At 41.4% G+C, this 20,020-nt stretch overlaps 1 protein-coding gene across 1 annotated transcript; it reads right to left on the bottom strand.

The window, feature by feature from the left end:
* Positions 1-28: 28 nt before the first annotated feature.
* On the bottom strand, positions 29-19,144 carry LRRC58 (leucine rich repeat containing 58). Its single transcript, XM_009200060.1, has 4 exons — positions 18,526-19,144; positions 4,771-4,899; positions 3,809-4,086; positions 29-414 (listed from the first exon to the last, which is right to left on the bottom strand). Exons 1-4 carry the CDS (start codon positions 19,023-19,025, stop codon positions 206-208), a joined length of 1,116 nt encoding a protein of 371 aa, XP_009198324.1. The 5' UTR covers positions 19,026-19,144; the 3' UTR covers positions 29-205.
* Between the last annotated feature and the right edge of the window lie 876 nt (positions 19,145-20,020).

The raw sequence follows: 20,020 nt of genomic DNA on the forward strand, positions 1-20,020 counted from the left end.
TTAAAAGAATCCAAACATGGGACTGGACTCATTCCTGCTGAATGGGTAGATGAAACACAAAATGTTTTATATCATCCCAGACTCTTTCATGAACACTTAAGATGAAGATAAGGTTTCTAGTGAACAGCGAACTTCAAGCTCTGTTTTCTTATCTAATCGCCTTTGCTCAGTTTTTTAAGTATTTCACACCAGTGTGCACTCCTATTCAACCAAGAAGAACTTTCTGCATTCTGCGTGCAGCAACACTAGCTTCATCTTCTGAGTCAGATTCACTCTGGGATGTGGAGCTGTGAGAGGCAGAACTGCAAGGGGAAGAGCATTCTGGGGAACACAAGTAGTGCATCAGTGGGAGGCGATACTTCCCACAGAAGTCCACAAATTTAATTTGTCTGACACAGCAGTCAAAGTAGACTCCTAAAGAGAAGAAGGAATACAAAGTAATCATTACAAAGCAAGGAACCAATTTCTTTTTCAGCCCTTTCTCCAGTGTTCTGGAGAAACGTCACATACCATTTTCTGTTATGAATTTTAAGCAGAAATAGTACTTGCTCGTATAGCTGTCTACAAGCCTCCTGGAAGGTCTTAAAGGTAGAATCTGGGTATAAAGAGGTAAACAGGAAATTTATCTTAAAGGGAGCAGGTACAGAAAGGACACTGTGTACCTAGCTTCTTTTCTCTGGGAGACTTGGGGCAATGGCTGATGGAGATTTTAGGATACCTGAGGTGCCTTTTCTCTATTACCCAAGCCACCCCCTTGGTACTACCCTACAGTCACAGACTAAAACAAAACAACATAAAAACTCCTTTAATAATTATCTTAAAGAATTAGTATACAAAAAATTTTCAGAAAGGGGATGACTTTTGGTACTCCTATTCTTATGTACTGGGAAGGAAAAATTGAAAGAAATAAAATGTCATTTTACATTTCCAAAGACTGTAAATCTTCAGGCCTCAGATCTGTTTCACTGATGATCTCACTTGATTCTCATACAATTACACACCTTCAGGTAAACTGAAAGTAATATCTGACCCTTTTTATTCCTAGGTTAGTGCTCCTCGACTGTGGCCCTTCGGTTAAGTAAAAACAGAGCTAGAGCCGAGAGGAAAGCAGATGTTGCTGTGCCTCTGGATTCTAGTTGGTCCTTAAAATGATACTGCAAATCTCTAACAGACAAAGACTGTCACAATGGTTGCAGTATAACCAGAACATCTAGAATTTTGGTCCAACCACCTCTCTGGAGAGGAATCTCAAGCTCTATACTCTGCCTAAGTTTCTTCTGGCACCAAATACTGTGTGTTTATCACACAAGGGACCAAAATTAAAAGATGTGATCCAAGCAAAGGAAAAACAATGAATTCTACTGCTATTTTTTTTCCTGATATCTCAACTAACCATGTATTTTTTTTGATCTTGTAGTAAATATAAAAAAGGGGAAATTTGTGGTATATTACTTGGAATGATTTAGGAAAGTAGATACATTCAGTAAGCTGGTCAATCAAAAACCGATACTAAATCCCCCAAAAGTAGATACATTCAATAAGTTGGTCAATCAAAAACCGATAATAAATCCCCCAAAATGTGTTAGCTTCTCGAAAACAGATGAAAGAAATAAAATAAAGCATTATGGGAGATACGATGAACTAAAGCAGTATAATACTATCTTGTGATTTATAAGATTTCAGATTATACAAAGAGAAAAATATCTCTGAGAATATAAAAGTACTTTTAAGTTAGTTTAATAACTAACAAATTTGAGGGGGAAAATGTCTAACAGATTATCTCAAATTTTAAACTGATAATTTTTTTTTTTTTTTAAAGAGACAGGGTTTCACTCTGTCACCCAGGCTAGAGTACAGTGACATGATCACAGCTCATGGGAGCCTTGAACTCCTGGACCCAAGCCATCCTCTTACCTTAGCCTCCTGAGTAGCTGGGACCACAGGTACATGCCACTATGCCCAACTAATGTTTTTATTTTTTGTAGAGATGGGGTCTCGTTATGCTGCCTAGGCTGGTCTCAAACTCCTGGGCTTAGGAGATCCTCCTGCCTCAGCCTCCCAAAGTGATGGAATTACAGACAGGCATGAGCCACCACACTCGGTCTTAAGCTGTTAATTTTTAAAGCATTTTTGTTCCTAAGATAAATGGCACACCAGTATACTAAAGAAGTCATTAAGGAAATATTTAAGAGAGAAAAGAGAATTCCTGTAGAGGTCCATTTCCAGAAAAGCATGAATTCAAAGAAGAGATTTAGACTTTCAGGCCTGAGGGTCTGGTGTGAATGCTGCCCTATGTGTTTTCCTCTGTCACTGTGAAAGCTAATTCAGGAATGGAGAATCACAGAGAAAAGCGTAAGCACTTTGAACTTGGCACAGTGCTGCAATCTCTACTTCTAAGAGTGGGTGGCCAGAAATGACCCAGAGCATTATCTTTTTTAAACTCAAAGTGTCTTTTTTATCTTTTAACAATCTTTGAATAATTTGATAATTTTCTCCCTTTTAATGTTGTAATAGCTTCAAGACAAGATCGGACTGCCAGAGAAAGTCTCACCTGGTTTTGAACATCATTACACAGCATTTCCTCAGTACCTACTGGATTTTTTAAAAGTAGTCTTTTATGAAGGAGCCAAAGTAAAAAATGACCTACTATCAGTCAGTAATTCTCACCCACACACCCTGGCACTTCAGGCTCTTCACAACCTGGACTCAACGTAGCTTTCCACTCTCATTACTCCCCTAACCTTACATTTGGGGCAAATTACTACTCATCCAACAGTCTGCCCCATACTCTTCCGTCTCCACTTTGTATTCTCCATCTGAAAAATTTCCTATCCTCAATCTTACCCTATCAAAATCTAATTCATACCTCAATAATTAGCTCATTGTTTCCAGATCTAATTAAATGTACTCTCCCCCTCCTTTGATTTCCAGAAGCATTTTGAATTCCTTGGGATACTTACCTGACTCTGCCTTACATCATTTGCATAATTCTCTCCAAATGCTCTAAACTCAAGACATTTTGAACCATGGACTTAAAGTAACATAAAGTTTTGTGTGCAATCTGTAACTGGCACACATTCAGCCCATTCTCATACATCTTGAATCATACCCTATTAAATCTGATACAGGGAATGGTGGGTCTAAGAAAATACCCTTCAAATAAATATAAAAGGTGTCCAAACATTTTAGGAACAGTTTTTAAACAATTAGAACTGTTTATACTTCCTTGAGTTTCCTCTCATTTTACCATCTTGATTTATTATCTTGTGACAAGACAGGATGAGACTTCCCGGGTATGTTCCTTATGTATGAATCCTAAAATATTATGAAAAATAATTCTTGGCCGGGCGCGGTGGCTCAAGCCTGTAATCCCAGCACTTTGGGAGGCCGAGGCGGGTGGATCACGAGGTCAGGAGATCGAGACAATCCTGGCTAACATGGTGAAACCCCGTCTCTACTAAAAATACAAAAAAAACTAGCCGGGCGTGGTGGCGGGCGCCTGTAGTCTCAGCTACTTGGGAGGCTGAGGCGGGAGAATGGCATGAACCCGGGAGGCGGAGCTTGCAGTGAGCCGAGATCACGCCACTGCACTCCAGCCTGGGAGCACAGCGAGACTCCGTCTCAAAAAAAAAAAAAAAAAAAAAAAAAAAGAAAAATAATTCTTAAAAAAAACCCAGAGTGAAATGTCTTTTTCATAAATGAGTGAAAAAATAAAGGGAACAGAAATAGAGACAGCTTTTGTCTGACAGAAGACTTAATTTTAAAAAGAGCTAAATGAGTGGGAAACATGAATACTGAATTAACTTACCTCCACATTTTGGGTTTGGGCAATTGCTGGCTGAACCCAAGTATCTAAGAAGATTCCCAGGAAGATCATAGGGAGTGTAGGAAATATTTCGGATCTTAATGGTCCGTGCAGCTAATTCCAGGAGAGTTGGAGGATCATAGGTTAGATCTCTAACAAAACGAACAACCAATGGATTTCCTCGTAAACTCAACTCTTCCAAATGAATAAGGTTGAGGATCTCCCGTGGCAGATATGTCAGCAAGTTATTGTGAAGACTTAGGGAACGAAGTGAATGCAACCTAGAATAAATGCAGTATAAAAACCAATGGCAGTAAGCAACATAACTATCAAAAATATTGAATATATGTGTATATACAGAACTTGATTTCCCCTTAAGAATGAGCAATTAATATTATGGTCAACTGAAGTAAAACAAAAAGGTGCTGAAACTAGATCAAAGTGCAGATTTGTAAATGTCATGAAGGACTTTTGTCCTTAGAATCTTGGCGAATTTAGAATACTTAGAGAGTGTTCTGATGTGCTAACTGCTATAAAAGCTAGATTTGAAGATTAGGGGTGGGCAGTGGGCATGCTTTTTCATTTAGATAACTAAAAAAGGAAAGATTTCAAATGCAACAGAAATTAAGCTCCTTCACATTATAAAGCCTAATTAGGATATAAATGTTTCATATCAAATGTAAAATCACTAAAAGTCCCATAAAACCTAGGGAAATAAATGCTAATGCTCAATTCTTTGATTACAGAAAATAGACTGAATAAATATTTTGAGGAATAAACCAGAGCATTTAAAAGTGAAATTTTAAAAACCCAGCTCGCAGCAAACCTCAGAGCTATAATTAACATGTATCACTTACTTTGAGAATATCTAATTCTTTTCTACATATAAAACATGTGAGTGAATACAAGACAATAATTACTAAGCACAGATGTCTGTGTATATACAAATGCCTGGAACTACTCACTGTGAAAGCTGAGGAGGTACACTTTGGATTTTGTTGTCACATAATACCAAGTAATTCAGAGAAGGCAGATTTCCTAATTCTGGTGGGATTTCTTTAATGAAATTTCCTCCAAGATATAAGCACTCTAAACTGCAAAAATAAATGAACAAAACCAAAAAAGTAAATAAAGTTGAAAAAGATACCCCATTGTGTCTACTACAATAAACACATTTCATCTATTTATTCAGCAAATGTTTTACTTAAGATTTGCTATGTTCTATCCAGTCTCTAGAGAAACAATGCAATTTTCAGGCAGCTTATACTATAGCTAAGCAGACAAGACAGACCAATGTTAGATAACTTTACAATGAAACACAAAACAAGGCCAAAAATAGGCATTACAATACCAAAATAAGAGGGACAAACCATAAATGGCATTAGGAGTTGAATGAAAAGGAAGATAAAAGTTTTAAAAAGGCCACAGTAGTTCTGAATGGAATAGGCTTCCCCAAAGGGCTGTGACTTCAGCTGGGCTATGGACTTAGCCCATTTAGATGAGAAGAGAGAGTACACTTCAGGTTGGAGCAGAGGGCTTGTTAGGCACAATGAATATACCTTTTAATAGAAGAGAATTCATCTTGAGGAATCAAAGATTAAGGTTGTAGAGAGACCAGATTACAAGAACCCTGAATTCTATGTTAGTATGCTTGGATTTGATTGATGCCCTGACAGGCAACGGGAAAACCACTACCTTGTTTTTGAACAGACTTTAAAACTATGAAGCCTCTACATTTCTTCTTTGCTCTTATTATAGCAATTACATACCTCAGAGGCTGTGTAAATTGCCCACTACTATAAAATCAAAGTTCCAGGTAATTATACTGTTTTCCAACAATAGGTTAACATTTTAGACATGGCATATATTGCACCAAAATAGAAAAAAAGAGAGTACTCTTTGATGATTACTGTCGAAAGGCTTCCTTCAAAAGATTTTTGCAGGGGGTAGCACGATCAGTTCTATATATATACACACACACACGCATATACATACACATATATAGTATACAAACACATACAGATTTCTTCTCCCAATACTGTATTACTTTTATCTTCCTGTTAAATCTGCTAACTCAGTAGAACCACTGTTTTTTCAAAACACCTTTAAATGTGGGAGAAAACAGCCTACTAAAGTATTACCTAAACTTCCACAGTAAGAATTCCCTATGATATTTTTAAAGCTATGGAGTCCTGATCCCATCCAGATGCACTAAATCAGAGTCTCCCTCCCTTGAATTGCCTGTGAAGTGGCAGATTTTAGAATATAAGGTGTAATTTTAACAGATAAAGCCAAGTTACCTTGTGCAGTCATGGCTATTTACAAATCCATAATTGGCATTTAAGAGCACTCTTTAACCTACAACTTTGCCAACACCTAGTATTATCACCAGCATTTGTTTATTTATTTACTATTTAATGGTATAAAAAATGGTACCATTCTGTGTTTTTAATCTGCAAATCTGTAGGTCCCTAACTATTAGTGAAGTTTAGCATCTTTTTATAGTTTTAGACATTTGTATATCTTTAGAGAATTACCTATTCATATCATTTACCTATTTTTCTCACGAATTATACAGCTTTATCTCACTGATTTGTTGGGAGCTCTGCTGTTGTTAAATACACATATTCTGCATAACTTTGTTCCTTTGTGGCCTCGAGCATGGTCTATTTTCATTCATGTATTATATGTACAAAAAGAACATGCAGCTATTATGATTGAGCTCTTAACTGAGTAAATTTTTTTCTCTTGTTATTTTGCCTTCTAGCTCTGGTGGTTAGTCTCCTACTATAAACATGATTTTCCTTCTTCCCGTAGAGTCCTGTCAATCTTTGCTTTCTTTCCCATTAATATACAGAAATTATACTACAGATACATTCAAGCTCATGACTGCTAAAAACTTCCTGAAGTGAGCCTTAATTCATATGAAGCATTTCTATTTGTTCTTTTTTTTTTTTTTTCTTTTTTTTTTGAGACAGACTCTCACTCTGTTGCCCAGGCTGGAGTGCACTGGCATGATCTCAGCTCACTGCAACCTCCGTCTCCCAAGTTAGGTCAAGCAATTCTCCTGCCTCAGCCTCTCGAGGAGCTGGGATTACAGGTCCCTGCCACCATACCTGACTAATTTTCACCACGCCTGACTAATTTTTGTATTTTTAGTAGAGACGGGGTTTCACCATGTTAGCCAGACTGTTCTCGAATTCCTGACCTCAGGTGATCTGCTCACCTCAGCCTCCCAAAGTGCTGGGATTACGGGCGTGAATCACCGTGCCCGGCCTCTATTTGTTCTTTTAAATACATTTTGCCCTGAAATCTATGTCCTCTGATTATCAACACTGCTTACCAGTTTTATTTTTATTGGTATTTATTTCATTCAATTATTTCATTCAATCCTAGCTCCACAACTTACCAGTATAAAAATTTGGACCAGTTACTTAATCTTGCAGCATATTATTCTTTTAAAAATGGAATAATATTATCTATCATATAAAATGTCCAGTTAACAAATATGAACTAACACCCACAATGTGCCAGGCACCATTCTAGGGAATAGAATGCAAATAAGTTCAAGTTCTTGACCTGAATAAGTTTACATTTTAGTGAGAAGACAGACAATAAATTGATAACATGTCTATTATGCCAGATAGTTTTCAGAGTCACAAAGAAAAAGGGGGAACAATCAGATAGTGATAGAAGTGACACTCTAGAGAGGGTGGTCAGAAAAAGTTTCTCTTAGGAGATGACATCTGAACGAGATCTAAATGAAATGACTGAGTACAAACCCCAATGGAAAAGTGATTGGTGTGTTGTGAAACAGCAACACAGCCAGTTTGAGTAGACGAGTAGATTAGAGTGACTGAGGTGGGACTGTGGTCATCAAAGAGATCAGGGAGGTAGTCTAGGAAGGCCACATCACTGAATGCCCTTTGGGCCTCTGTAAGAGCATTTTGAAAAAACAGTTCTGAAGAAAGCCTAGTCATTTAACTTGACTTTTTAGAAGGATCACTTTGGCTTTTGAGTGGCAAACAACTGGAGAAGTGGCTAGGGGAGCACTGTGGGCAGGAGTAGAAGGAGGAAAAGCAGATTGGAGCCTAATCCAGTACTTCAGAAGAGAAATGACAGATTTGCCTGGTACATCATTTCCTATCCCTTTCCTTATAACTTATTGGTGTAATTTTATTTTAAGTGTAAATCTTTATAAATGGAGCATAACTTGATGATTGATGTTCGGACTTGTGTTTTCTATTATCATGGTGTCTCCACTTGTGTTTTCTATTATCATGGTATCTCCACATACTTTTTCCCTTTAGTTCTGCTTCTTATTGTGCTCCTCAAGTTTCTTTTTGTTCTTTTCCCTCTACTTCTACTGTTTTGAACTGTATATACTATTTCTATTTTGCTAGGAGTTACCTCCTTCACTTTTCTTTGTACTCTCTCTCACTCTCAAACACATACCCATGCTCTCTTCTGTCCTTCTCTTCGTATGATCTTCTAGAATTAGTTCTACTCTGATTTTCTACTAATTTATTTTATTTCCAATCAGTAATTGATTCAGATTTATCAATATGTTTTACCAATTTGTTCATCATTTTTTTTTTTTGAGGCTTATTTCTTTTAAGGTTTTTCTTGGAGTGTATCCTTTAGAAGTTCTTTCAGCAAGAACTCATGATTGTTAATCTTTGAGTCCTTTGTCTCCGGCATTTTAATTTTTCCCCCTCACTCTTGAGCAACAGTTTAGCTGGGTATAAAATTTTAGGTTGGCAGTTACTTTTCCTCGGCACTACGAAGATGCTGCTCCATTATCTTATTACAGCCAATATTACTATTGTTTCTTTGCAGGTAATATTTTTTTTTTCTTTCTTCAATAGGAGTAAGGATTTTTTCTTATTCACCTTTAATGTTCTAAAGTTTTACTATGACATGTTAAGATATCAGTTTAGAGAGCTCCCTTTCTTTGTGGGAAATTTCAGCCATTATCACTTCACACATTGTCTTTCTTTCATTGTCTTTCTAGAATTGCTCTTAGCAGTTTATTTTTTATTTTTTTTATTTTTATTTTTTGAGATAGAGTCTTGCTCTGTCACCTAGGCTGGAGTGCAGTGGCACGATCTCGACTCACTGCAACCTCTGCCTCCCGGGTTCAAGCAATTCTCCTGCCTCAGCCTCCCGAGTAGTTGGGATTACAGGTGCCCGTCACCAGGCCTGGCTAATGTTTGTATTTTTAGTAGAGACGGGGTTTCACCATGTTGGCCAAGCTGGTCTCAAACTCCTGACCTCATGATCTGCCTGCCTCGGCCTCGCAAAGTGCTGGGATTACAGGCATGGGCCACCGCACCCGGCTGCTCTTAGCAGTTTTAACTTCAGGATCTATCCTCTATGTCTTAATATTTCTTTCTTTTTTTTTTTTTTTTGAGACGGAGTCTCGCTCTGTCCCCCAGGCTGGAGTGCAGTGGCCGGATCTCAGCTCACTGCAAGCTCCGCCTCCCGGGTTTACACCATTCTCCGGCCTCAGCCTCCTGAGTAGCTGGGACTACAGGCGCCCGCCACCTCGCCCGGCTAGTTTTTTGTATTTCTTAATAGAGACGGGGTTTCACCGTGTTAGCCAGGATGGTCTCGATCTCCTGACCTCGTGATCCGCCCGTCTCGGCCTCCCAAAGTGCTGGGATTACAGGCTTGAGCCACCGCGCCCGGCCTTAATATTTCTTTCATACTTTTTATTTCTTTATCTCTTTAAGCTGAATTCCAGGAAAATAACTCAGTAAAATCATTCAGCTTATGGATTCATTCTTCAGCTGACTTCTGTTCACCTTTTAGTCTAGTTAGTTAGTTAGTTAATAATTATATTTTTTCATTTCTAGAAACTCCAATTGCGGTTTTCCTAATTGTCAGTTTTAAAACTCCCTATTCTTGCTTCACGGATGAAGTTCCTTCCTTTACCTCTCTGAAATTAGTAAATGTACTTAAAAATTCGTTGCAGATTGCCTTATTACAGATATTTTCTCAAGTATAATTTTTCTTTCATAATCTCAGCCTTCCTTGATGTGTGGTTATTCAAAATGCCAACTTGAATCAAATATTTTGTCTTTTTAAAAAATACATTAGGCCAGGTGCGGTGGCTTACACCTAATCCCAGCACTGTGGGAGGCTGAGGCAGGCGGATTACTTGAGGTCAGGAGTTCGAGACCAGCTTGGCTAACTGGTAAAATACCATCTCTACTTAAAAAACAAAAAACAAAAAACAAATTAGCCAGGCGAGGTGGCAGGCACCTGTAATCCCAGCTACTCAGGAGGCTGAGGCAGGAGAATCACTTAAACCTGGGAGGCAGAGGTTGCAGTGAGCTGAGGTCGCACCACTGCACTCCAGCCTGGGTGACAAAGTGAGACTGTGTCTCAAACAAACAAATATATGTATTAATGAGACTTTAAAAAAACATATTTCTGATCGTGTAAAGCTTTTCAAAATTCCATTTCCCTCTTTAGACTTAAAATGTTTAGAAAAAGTAAGCTGATAACTTTGATTTTATGTTATTTTCTTTCTCTTTCAAAGATTATCTTGCAGCAAAAGTCAACTGGTTACAAGATTGAATTCTCCTACTGCAAGTGCTTAAGCATTGGTGAAAGAAGCTCCTAGGCAGGGTTTTAAAAATTCTACTAAGTATGGCATAAGTTACTGCCCAGTTACTCAGAAATCCCTATTTTTCAATGATGATAGTTACTTGAATAGAATAGAATGGAACAGAAAGGAATAGAATATTTGGAGTTCAAATAACAGAAACTACTAGGTTCCTGGAAAAGGAACTATTTCAGTGAGAAGACTGAGAGAAAAAAACTGAGCAAACTTCGAAGTCCTTTTTTACAAAGGATTTGATAGCTAAATAATAACTTGCAATATAGTTTAGAGAGGGAGGTAAAAAAGTGAAAAAAAGGAAGAGTGAGTCTGAGGGCAAGTGTAAATGTTATCCTTTCTATTTGCTTAGGTCAGTGTTACGGATTGAATGCCTGTGCCCTCCCAACATTCATGTTGAAACCCTAACTCCTTAATGTTAGGGTATTAAAAAGTGGTGTCTTTGGGTGGTAACTAAAGGATTAGATAAGGTCAAGAGGGTGGAGCCCTCATTAATGGGATTAGTGTCCTTCCAAGAGTCCCAAGGGAACTTGCTTCCTCTCTCCATCATGTTGATGTAGCAGGGAGGCACAGCTGGGGCTGCACATTCCATGGAGTTGGGGGGCGCCCTGCCCCTTCTGTGTTGGGACCTGAGCTCCCCAGGGGCAACTGTGGTGGCCCAACCTGCAGCTGCAGACCCAGGCCTCCTGCTCTATAGAGCAGGGAAAAGTCCCACCCTCCTGGGTGGGGCTACAGCCACCTAAACTGCAGCTGTGGATCCCAGCCTCCCTGTGCTCTTGGCGGAGGGCTAGGAGCAGGCAGAATCTGCCTTCCTGCGAGCGGCTGCAGCTGTCCTCCCAGATGCAGGAGCTGGGTATCTCTGCAGCCTGCACCCTTGGGGGTCCCAGGAAGGATCCCCCCCAATCCCTGCAGGCTAAAGAGTGTCTTCTCCAGCTGCCTGGCCTCTCTCCAGCCCCTGCTCCAAGATGGGAGTGGGAGCTGGGGCTGAGCCAGGGGTCCCATGAATGGCAGCAGGAGGCAGATTGATTCCTGGGCAGAAGAGGGTGGGTCCCCAGTAAGGCCCCACCTTTGGGTCAGGGAGGGCCTGCAGGCTGGTGGCCAAGCTGCCAGTTGGGCACACAGGAGTTGGGACTCCTGGTGCCTCTTCCCGCCCACCCATGGTCACCCATGGACTAATCAGCATGTACTTCCTCCCCTCTGAGGTCCACAAAAGCCCTGGGCTCAGCCAGAACAGGGCAGAAGAGGCAGAGGACAGAGAGAAGATGGGATGGGGTGACCAACTGCAGAGAGAAGTATCCTCTCAGCTGAGCACTGCAGAGACGACCTGTCGGGAGAGAGGAACTGCCCTCTCTGCTGAGAGCTTCAGAGACCTCCAAGAGCTTCAGAGACCTGCAGAGACATTCAAATGACTTGCCTGAGGAGAGGGGCCACCCTCTCCCGCGCCTCTTCTCTGCTGAGAGCTGAACACTTGAAGGGACGACCTGCCTACAGAGAGGAGCTACTCACTCCTCTGAGCTGTTCTAACACTAAATAATACTCTTCTTCTTCACCCTTCACTTGTCTGCGTATCTCATTCTTTCCGGATGCAGGACAAGAACTTGGGCAAAAGTGCCATGGCCACAGAGGTTTCCGGCCAGAAAAATCAACACCCCAGAGATCCCATAACAATGTGAGGCCACAGTCAGAAGATTGCAGTCTATGAACCAGGAAGAAAGCCCTCACCAGACATCAAATCTGCCACCACCTTGATCTTGGAACTCCCAGCCTCCAGAACTGTGATACATAAATTTGTATTGTTTATAAGTCACTAGTTTATGTCTTCTTATAGTCAGTCAGGAACCAAGAAAAACTAGTCTCTGGTGGTCATTTGCTACTCAATGTCTTCTTTCAATGCTTTGGAAGTGGACGGGGAAGGTAGACGGAAAGGATGCCAAACATTAGTAGTTACCTTGACTTTGGCAGAAAAGGATTTGATGTTCTAAAATGTAACTAAGGCCATGATTTTGCAATTACGTAAATTCTCTTTTGCAATTGATGAATAACACTAATCAAATTACATAACCACCATATTAAATTTACAGTTTCAGGCTTATTTTTTACTTTCTAACTCAAATAATTTCCAAATTGCTAGGGACTTGACACCTTTTGATGATTTGTGGGAATCAAATTTCTATAACATACTCTACTGTTTCCAAATACACTTTTCTGTAAGAAGGAAACTGTTGCTGAATTTGTAGCAAAACTGTAGGGTTTAAGTTCTTGTGGTTATCAACATTGCAACTCTGTTAATTAGGGTTGGAACAATTCTATTCTTTCAGTACTTGAGGAATACAGAAAACAAGAAAAGTACTCACTGAATTTATGGAACGAATTATTCCTTTCCTGTTTAGCATTAATATATTGACCTTAAAATTGTCTCTTGAAAAATAAGTCACGTTTCCAATCCTTAGGGATACTGCAGTGGATGCCTTTTCTCTATCAAGTACAATGACCCACTGAAAAAACAGGCTAGCACAGGTAAAATTAGAAAATGCTTTCTGCTTCTCCAATCAAATAAAAATGACACCGAACATCATAAAAATATACATTAAGCTGGGCACAATGGTTCATGTCTCTAATCCCAGTACTTTTGGAAGTTGAGGCAGGCGGATCTCTTGAGGTCAGGAGTTCGAGACCAGCCTGGCCAACATGGTGAAACCCTGTTTCTACTAAAAACAAAACAAAACAAAATTAGCCGGGTATAGTGGCAGGTGCCTGTAATCCCAGGTACTTGGGAGGCTGAGGCAGGAGAATCACTTGAACCTGGGAGGCAGAGGCTGCAGTGGGTGAGATCACGCCATTGCACTCCAGCTTGGTGGACAGGGTGAGACTCTGACTCTAAAAAAAAAAAAAGAAACAACAACAACAAAAAACAACCAAATAACAACAACAAAAAAACCCAAAAAACAAACAAACAAAAAAGTACATTAATCCTATCTTACATGGTTGGTTAAAGGGAGATGGAATTAAAGTAAGATAGGAATGTACAAAGAGGTAGAAAACAGAAAGGAAAAGAAGCAGAAAGATAAGAACATCTGTAGATAAAGAATGTTTTCTTGAAGTAGCATCTTTGTATTAAATGATTTTCAAATACTAACACCACAGGATTTTAAGGTACCTATATGTTCAAAAGCAGACACACAAATAGATGCATCATCTCTTTTTTTTTTTTTTATACTTTAAGTTCTAGGGTACATGTGCACAACATGCAGGTTTGTTACATATGTATACATGTGCCATGTTGGTGTGCTGCACCCATTAACTCATCATTTACATTAGGTATATCTCCTAATGCTATCCCTCCCCCCTCCCAGATGCATCATCTCTTGATACTTGCCCCAAATTAAGGCAATAAAAAACGTCAGAGGGATGATGTTGAGAGCCAGTGAAAAACTCAGTATGTGACCCTAAATGTGGAAAAGTGTTTTCATTTAAACTTTACTGCATTCTATCATCTGGCTGAGTCATCTATCTCTTTCCTAAGATATCAACCTACTGTACACTAACTTCAAAACATTCCAGAGCATTAACTTTTAGCTTTCGTTTTGTCACACCCTCCTATTTCAATCTTTCAAAACCACATCAAACAGATGGTGAGAGGCATCATGAACAGAAAAAGGAAGGCATTACTTAAGAAGAAATGATTGTAGAAGAGTACTAATGAAACTCAGTTGTGCTCAAACCTACTCTCCAAATATCTAACATACTGGATTTGCCAAACAATCCTGAAGTTTTGTTTACTTAAATAAAGTTTATTGGCCATTGAGTGATAAGCTATTAAGCTCTTCCTCAATTAATGTCTAAGCTGAGAAGAATAAAAGGTATGATTCAGAAAAATAAGTCAGAATATGAATTATACCTACTTTTTCAGCATTATGTAACAAAAACAAATTTGCCTATATACTACAGCCAAACAATTATATTTATTTGCTGAAGATTAAACATATTTTGATGGAAAGTATCTACATCCACAACTGCACGGTTCACACTGATAGCCTAATTTACTCCAGGAGAATGAAGTTAATCATAAAAATAAGTAAGATTTTCAACATCTACTTATTTGTTATACTTTGAAAGTGATCCTTCAGAAAATGTTAAAAAAAAAAAAAAAAAAAAAAAAAAAGATTTTGCCACTAGGGGAAAGAATCAATAGGGTATAGAAAACATAGATACCCTGCTAAATCTGGAGAGGTCAATTACACCAATTAAGCCATGAGTATTCATTTGTTAATTCTTTCCTTAAATGATGAAGAGTGGAAGGAGTAGGGGAGTTTTCATGGATTATATAGTCTGTACTATTTTAATAATTGCTCTTGGCCGGGTGCGGTGGCTCAAGCCTGTAATCCCAGCACTTTGGGAGGCCGAGGCGGGTGGATCACGAGGTCAGGAGATCGAGACCATCCTGGCTAACATGGTGAAACCCCGTCTCTACTAAAAATACAAAAAACTAGCCGGGCGTGGTGGCGGGCGCCTGTAGTCCCAGCTACTCGGAGGCTGAGGCAGGAGAATGGCGTGAACCTGGGAGGCGGAGCTTGCAGTGAGCCGAGATCGCGCCACTGCACTCCAGCCTGGGTGACACAGCGCGAGACTCTGTCTCAAAAAAAAAAATAATAATAATAATAATTGCTCTTACAGAGGACATGTATATTCTTAATGTGCCAAAACACTAGATCTGGTTTAAAAAGCAGCATGGCATACAGTATACAATATAAATCAGAGCAACCAATGAAGTCTAGAGAATCCACAGATTTTTTAAGAGAAGATGGTATTCTTGGACAGGTAGTTTAAGAGACTAAACCTCCACCTCTACATTTTTGAAGCTTTAATGCATCATATTAGTAGTGAATAGTTAGCAGTGTTTGAGGGTTGAACCACATAACTCTTACTTGTCACTATCTGGCCTCAAGCAAAGTCACTGATAATAAATCTCAGTCTCCTCATCTGTAAATAGAAGGGGACGAATCGGCTCATTGCCAAGGCTTTTTCGAGCTCAGAGTATATTTCTACACAACCCTTTTAACTTACACTCAAGTTTACATTTGGAGCATAGCCTAAACCTTTACCGATTCTTAGCAGTAAAGAGAAATAAAGCATGTAACTGAAAAATGAAAACAGTGATGTTAAAGATATCATACATTACTGGAGTCAAAGACACAATGAACAATAAACACAGATAGCACAGGTGTTAGCCCAGAAAATTGAGTCAGAAAATCAGTCAACTATGTGAATGACTTTGACAAATCCTCCTGATCACAAATCCAACAGTACAGAAGTCCAAAGATTCAAGTTCTAGGGTGGGTGCAGTGGCTCATACCTGTAATCCTAACACTTTGAGAGGCAGATGGGTGGATCACTTGAAGTCAGAAGTTTGAGAACAGCCTGGCCAACATGGTGAAACTGTCTCTACTAAAAATACAAAATTAGCTGGCGTGATGGCACGTTCCTGTAGTCGCAGATACTTGGGAGGCGGAGGCAAGAGAATCACTTGAACCCAGGAAGCAGAGATTACAGTGAGCCCAGATCATGCCATTGCACTCCAGCCTGGGCAACAGACTGAAACTCTGCCTCAAAAAAAACCAAAAACCAAAACAAAACAAAAAAAACCCACGACCCTCCAACCCGTCGACAAAGATTCGGGTTCTAGTACTCTGCCACTGTGCAGAATTCAAGGGTCTGGAGTCATAGACCACAGAGGTCAAATACAGTTCCAACCCTCAGTAGCCTTGTAATCTTGTGACTTAATTTCTCTGAGCCTCAGTTTCTGCCTCTGAAAAATGGGAGCACATTATCTCATGGGATCATTGTGAGAATTAAAAAGCATATTTAGCACCTATGACAGGATCTACCGCATTGTAAGTATTAAATAAATGGGATTTTTGCCTACTTTTCTCTCCATAAGATGGAAATAATACTTTCCCGGCCGGGCGCGGTGGCTCAAGCCTGTAATCCCAGCACTTTGGGAGGCTGAGACGGGCGGATCACGAGGTCAGGAGATCGAGACCATCCTGGCTGACGCAGTGAAACCCCGTCTCTACTAAAAAATAAAAAAAACTAGCCGGGCGTGGTGGCGGGCTCCTGTAGTCCCAGCTACTCGGGAGGCTGAGGCAGGAGAATGGCGCAAACCCGGGAGGCGGAGCTTGCAGTGAGCTGAGATCCGGCCACTGCACTCCAGCCTGAGCGACAGCGCGAGACTCCGTCTGTCTCAAAATAAATAAATAAATAAATAAATAAATAAATAAATAAATAAAATACTTTCCCTAGGTTCCTGTTAGTATATTAACAAAATTCCAAAGCTGGAATTATGTAACATTAAGATTAGAAGGAACCAAGGGCTGTCAATTTTACCTCTAAATCTTTTCTCCATATCTTCCATTTCTTATCATTTACCCTAGTATCACCCTGGTATAAGCTACCATCATCTCTCGTCCTACTACAATGACCTCCTTCAAACCAGCCCTCAAAATCTCTTATCTCTTCACCCTCTCCTCACTCCATTCCTGCACAGCAACAAGCCACATGCTTCAAACTCTCTCACGTGCACTCAGAATAAAATCCAAACTTTATGGTAGCCTTCAAGACCTGACATGGGCTGACTTGCCCGAATTTATATTTGCCACTTTCCCTCTTGCTCACTTCCCAGTACAATGTCCTTCTTTCAGAATTTTAGTAGTTACCCTCCTTGCCTCTGGGCTTTCCCATGTGCCTCTGTCATTTGTCTCAAGGCATTCTGTAGGTCTTCATAGAACTCATAACCACTGTAATTAAATAATGAGGTTCACAGTTAGTTGTTTAACGTCTGTCTCCTGGATCATGTTCACCATTGTATCCCCAATACTTGGGACAGTGCCTGACACAGGGCAGGTATTCAGTAAATATCTATTGAAGAGTAAACAAAGAGACATCTTAACCAAATGCTTCATTTTGTAGATTAGAAAGCTACAGTTAGGATATGCTACAGTTAGGATACAAGTGACTTGCCTAAGGCTGAGGCACCAAGAGTTCTTTTTTCTCAGGCCAATATTCTTTTGCTACACTTAACTCTGAGGTCCCTTCTACCTTTAACATTCTATTATCTCTGAAAATACAATAAAGTGTGAAAATATCTTACAGATGGAAGAGACCTCTTTTTCATTTCGTACAATACATTTCGCTCTATTTCCCACTCCGCCACCGGGCACTTTTATTATCCTGTTTCTCTGCTTCCTCCTAAAGTTAAATTTAACATATTTACTACATAATCTAGTAGGCGAAGCAGATAATTCCTGTAAACAAGGAATTATATCCAATAAGGTAAATGCAACGGCAGGATGAATGAAGCACAGAGAAAGTACAGTATAGGCTGTATTTTTTTGTGCAGGGAGTAGTAAAGAAAAAAATTGTTGTGCAGGGAGTAGTAAAAAAGGAATTACAGAGATGATAACTTGAGATAGCTTTTGAAGGATGATAGGCGTTTGCCAGGTGAAGGAAACATTCCAAGCAAGGGAAACAGCACGTGTACAGAGGCACCGCATCCATTCAACACATACTGAGTGCCTACCAGCAACTCCAAGCTGCTTTCTCTACGGGGAAAATGGATAGGTCACTGAACTCCACAAATGGTAGTTGGTACTGCCACAGAGAAGACGAAGCTGCAAATGTAGTGGAAAGCAAGGGTCAGGTCCGAGCACCTTGTATGCCATGCTCAAAGGCATGTACTGTGATCTATAGAGATGGAAAACCACGGAAGACTTTTGAGCAAAGAAGTGACAAACTCTGATTTACATCTGTTTTGAGTTCCCACTCAGTTCGGATTACGCCCCAGATTCAATAAGGAAGACAGAAAAAATGCCTCGAGAATCCGCATAGGCCAAACACAACATACCAAACGGCCACACAAACGATCATACTAGATATTTACAACAACTTGCTGAGATGGTTGGGCAGAACTCACTACCGCACAGTTAAAGACAAAGCTTGGAAATAGTTACGTGACTAATGTGAGGCGTCCAGGCCCGGCGCCCCAGGGTTCCCGAACACCGCCCGAGGCCTCGCCACCCTCCGGCACACACCCGCTCACCTCTGCAAGTTCTCGATCTCAGCCGGGATGCTCTGCAGCTGGTTGCCGCCCAGGCTCAGGGTCTGCAGCGCACGCAGCTCTAAGAGCGAGGCAGGCACCTCCTGGAAACAGTTGCCGCTGAGGTTGAGTACCTGGAGGCTGCGGCAGAGCGGCGACTGGGCCAGGCCCTTGGGCAGCGCACTGGGCCCGCCGAGCCGGTTGTTCTTGGCCAGCAGCGTGCGCAGGCCGCGCAGCGCGAGCAGCTCCGGGCCGAGAGCGGTCAACGCGTTGCCGCTCACGTCCAGCAGCTGGAGGTGCGGAAAGCCGCTGCCCAGCGCCCGCGGCAGCGACACTAGACGATTGTGAGGCAGCAGCAGCCGCAGCAGTGCCTCCCGCGCGCCGCGCCGCTCCTCGCCCCGCGCCTCCAGCTCAGACTCCAGCGTCTCAGTGGACACGCTGAGGCGGGACCAGTTCAGTTCGGCCTCCCCGGCCGTGACCACCGCCGCTCCGGCCTCCTCCATCCTAGCCACCGCACGGCGCTTGGCGCTGGATCCCCCAGAGCGCCGCGCGGCGTCCACAGGCCGGGAGCTCCGCGGCGCCCCGGAACCTGAACCAAGAGCTGAGTCGGAAGTGGCGCGGGCGGGCGCTAACCCTGCGCGCCTCGGCCGAGTCACGCGACGCGAGGCCGTGGGGTGCGCGCGCCGCTCCGGGGCGGGCTCTGCCTCACGAGGCGCGGGGCGCGGAGTGGCAAGAGCGTAGCGTGGGCTGCGCGGAGCTGAGGCCGAGACCCAGAGGCTGCCAAATTGTCATCAGAGCCGGGCTGGGTTTCGGCGGCCGCGCTTTATAGTCGCTGGAGCCTGGTGACCTATTCCAGGGCTCCAAGACTGCCTCGGCAACAGCCCAAGGATGTTCGGTTATTTGGCCTTGAGGGTTCGCGCGTCACGTGCCCCTTCCCCGCCCCCCGCTTGTTTTTCAGTTTAAAAGTGGGGCCGGTGTCTGCAGGACTCTGTGAGCACACAGGAATTTAGTGATGATTTATCTCCATGACAGAAAACCCCAGAAATTTAAAGTCCGAGGATTAACAAAACCGACTTCGAAGTGTGAAACCAGCTGGACTAGACATCAGAACCCCCGATCCTTACTGGGGGTTCCGCTGTTAAATAGCCTAGGGCAGGGATTTGATTTCAGCTGCCCCATGCATAAAATATGGGTAATACCCGCACTACTTGCCCCACAGAATTATTTTTTTCTTTTTTAAAGCATAAATGTATATCAAGTAAGGACGTTTTGCCCGTTTTAATTATAGAAGCACATACGTGGTTTTTGGTCTAAGTTGTGTCTAGGAGTGAATTTGGAAGTCTTGGAGGCAGTTCCATGACTTGAGATAGCTCAAATTAATGAGTTTAAAAACTCAGAAAGCATTGAGTTTGTACTGCAGGTCAAAACTACAGTTTGGGAAAATCCTGATCTGGTACTAATTTAGTAATTCTAATTAACATATTTTTCATCCTTGTCC

This window comes from Papio anubis, chromosome 2 (assembly GCF_008728515.1).
Source record: "Papio anubis isolate 15944 chromosome 2, Panubis1.0, whole genome shotgun sequence".
In the NCBI taxonomy this organism is placed as follows: domain Eukaryota; kingdom Metazoa; phylum Chordata; class Mammalia; order Primates; family Cercopithecidae; genus Papio; species Papio anubis.

Bases quoted from the DNA above. Each gene is read 5' to 3' on its own strand.
- LRRC58 (XM_009200060.1), bottom strand. From the start codon at position 19,025: ATGGAGGAGGCCGGAGCGGCGGTGGTCACGGCCGGGGAGGCCGAACTG. The intron at 4,900-18,525 runs GTGAGCGGGTGT...TTATTTTTGCAG, and splicing joins GAGATCGAGAACTTGCAGAG to TTTAGAGTGCTTATATCTTG. The intron at 415-3,808 runs GTAAGTTAATTC...TCTTCTCTTTAG, and splicing joins CCCAAACCCAAAATGTGGAG to GAGTCTACTTTGACTGCTGT.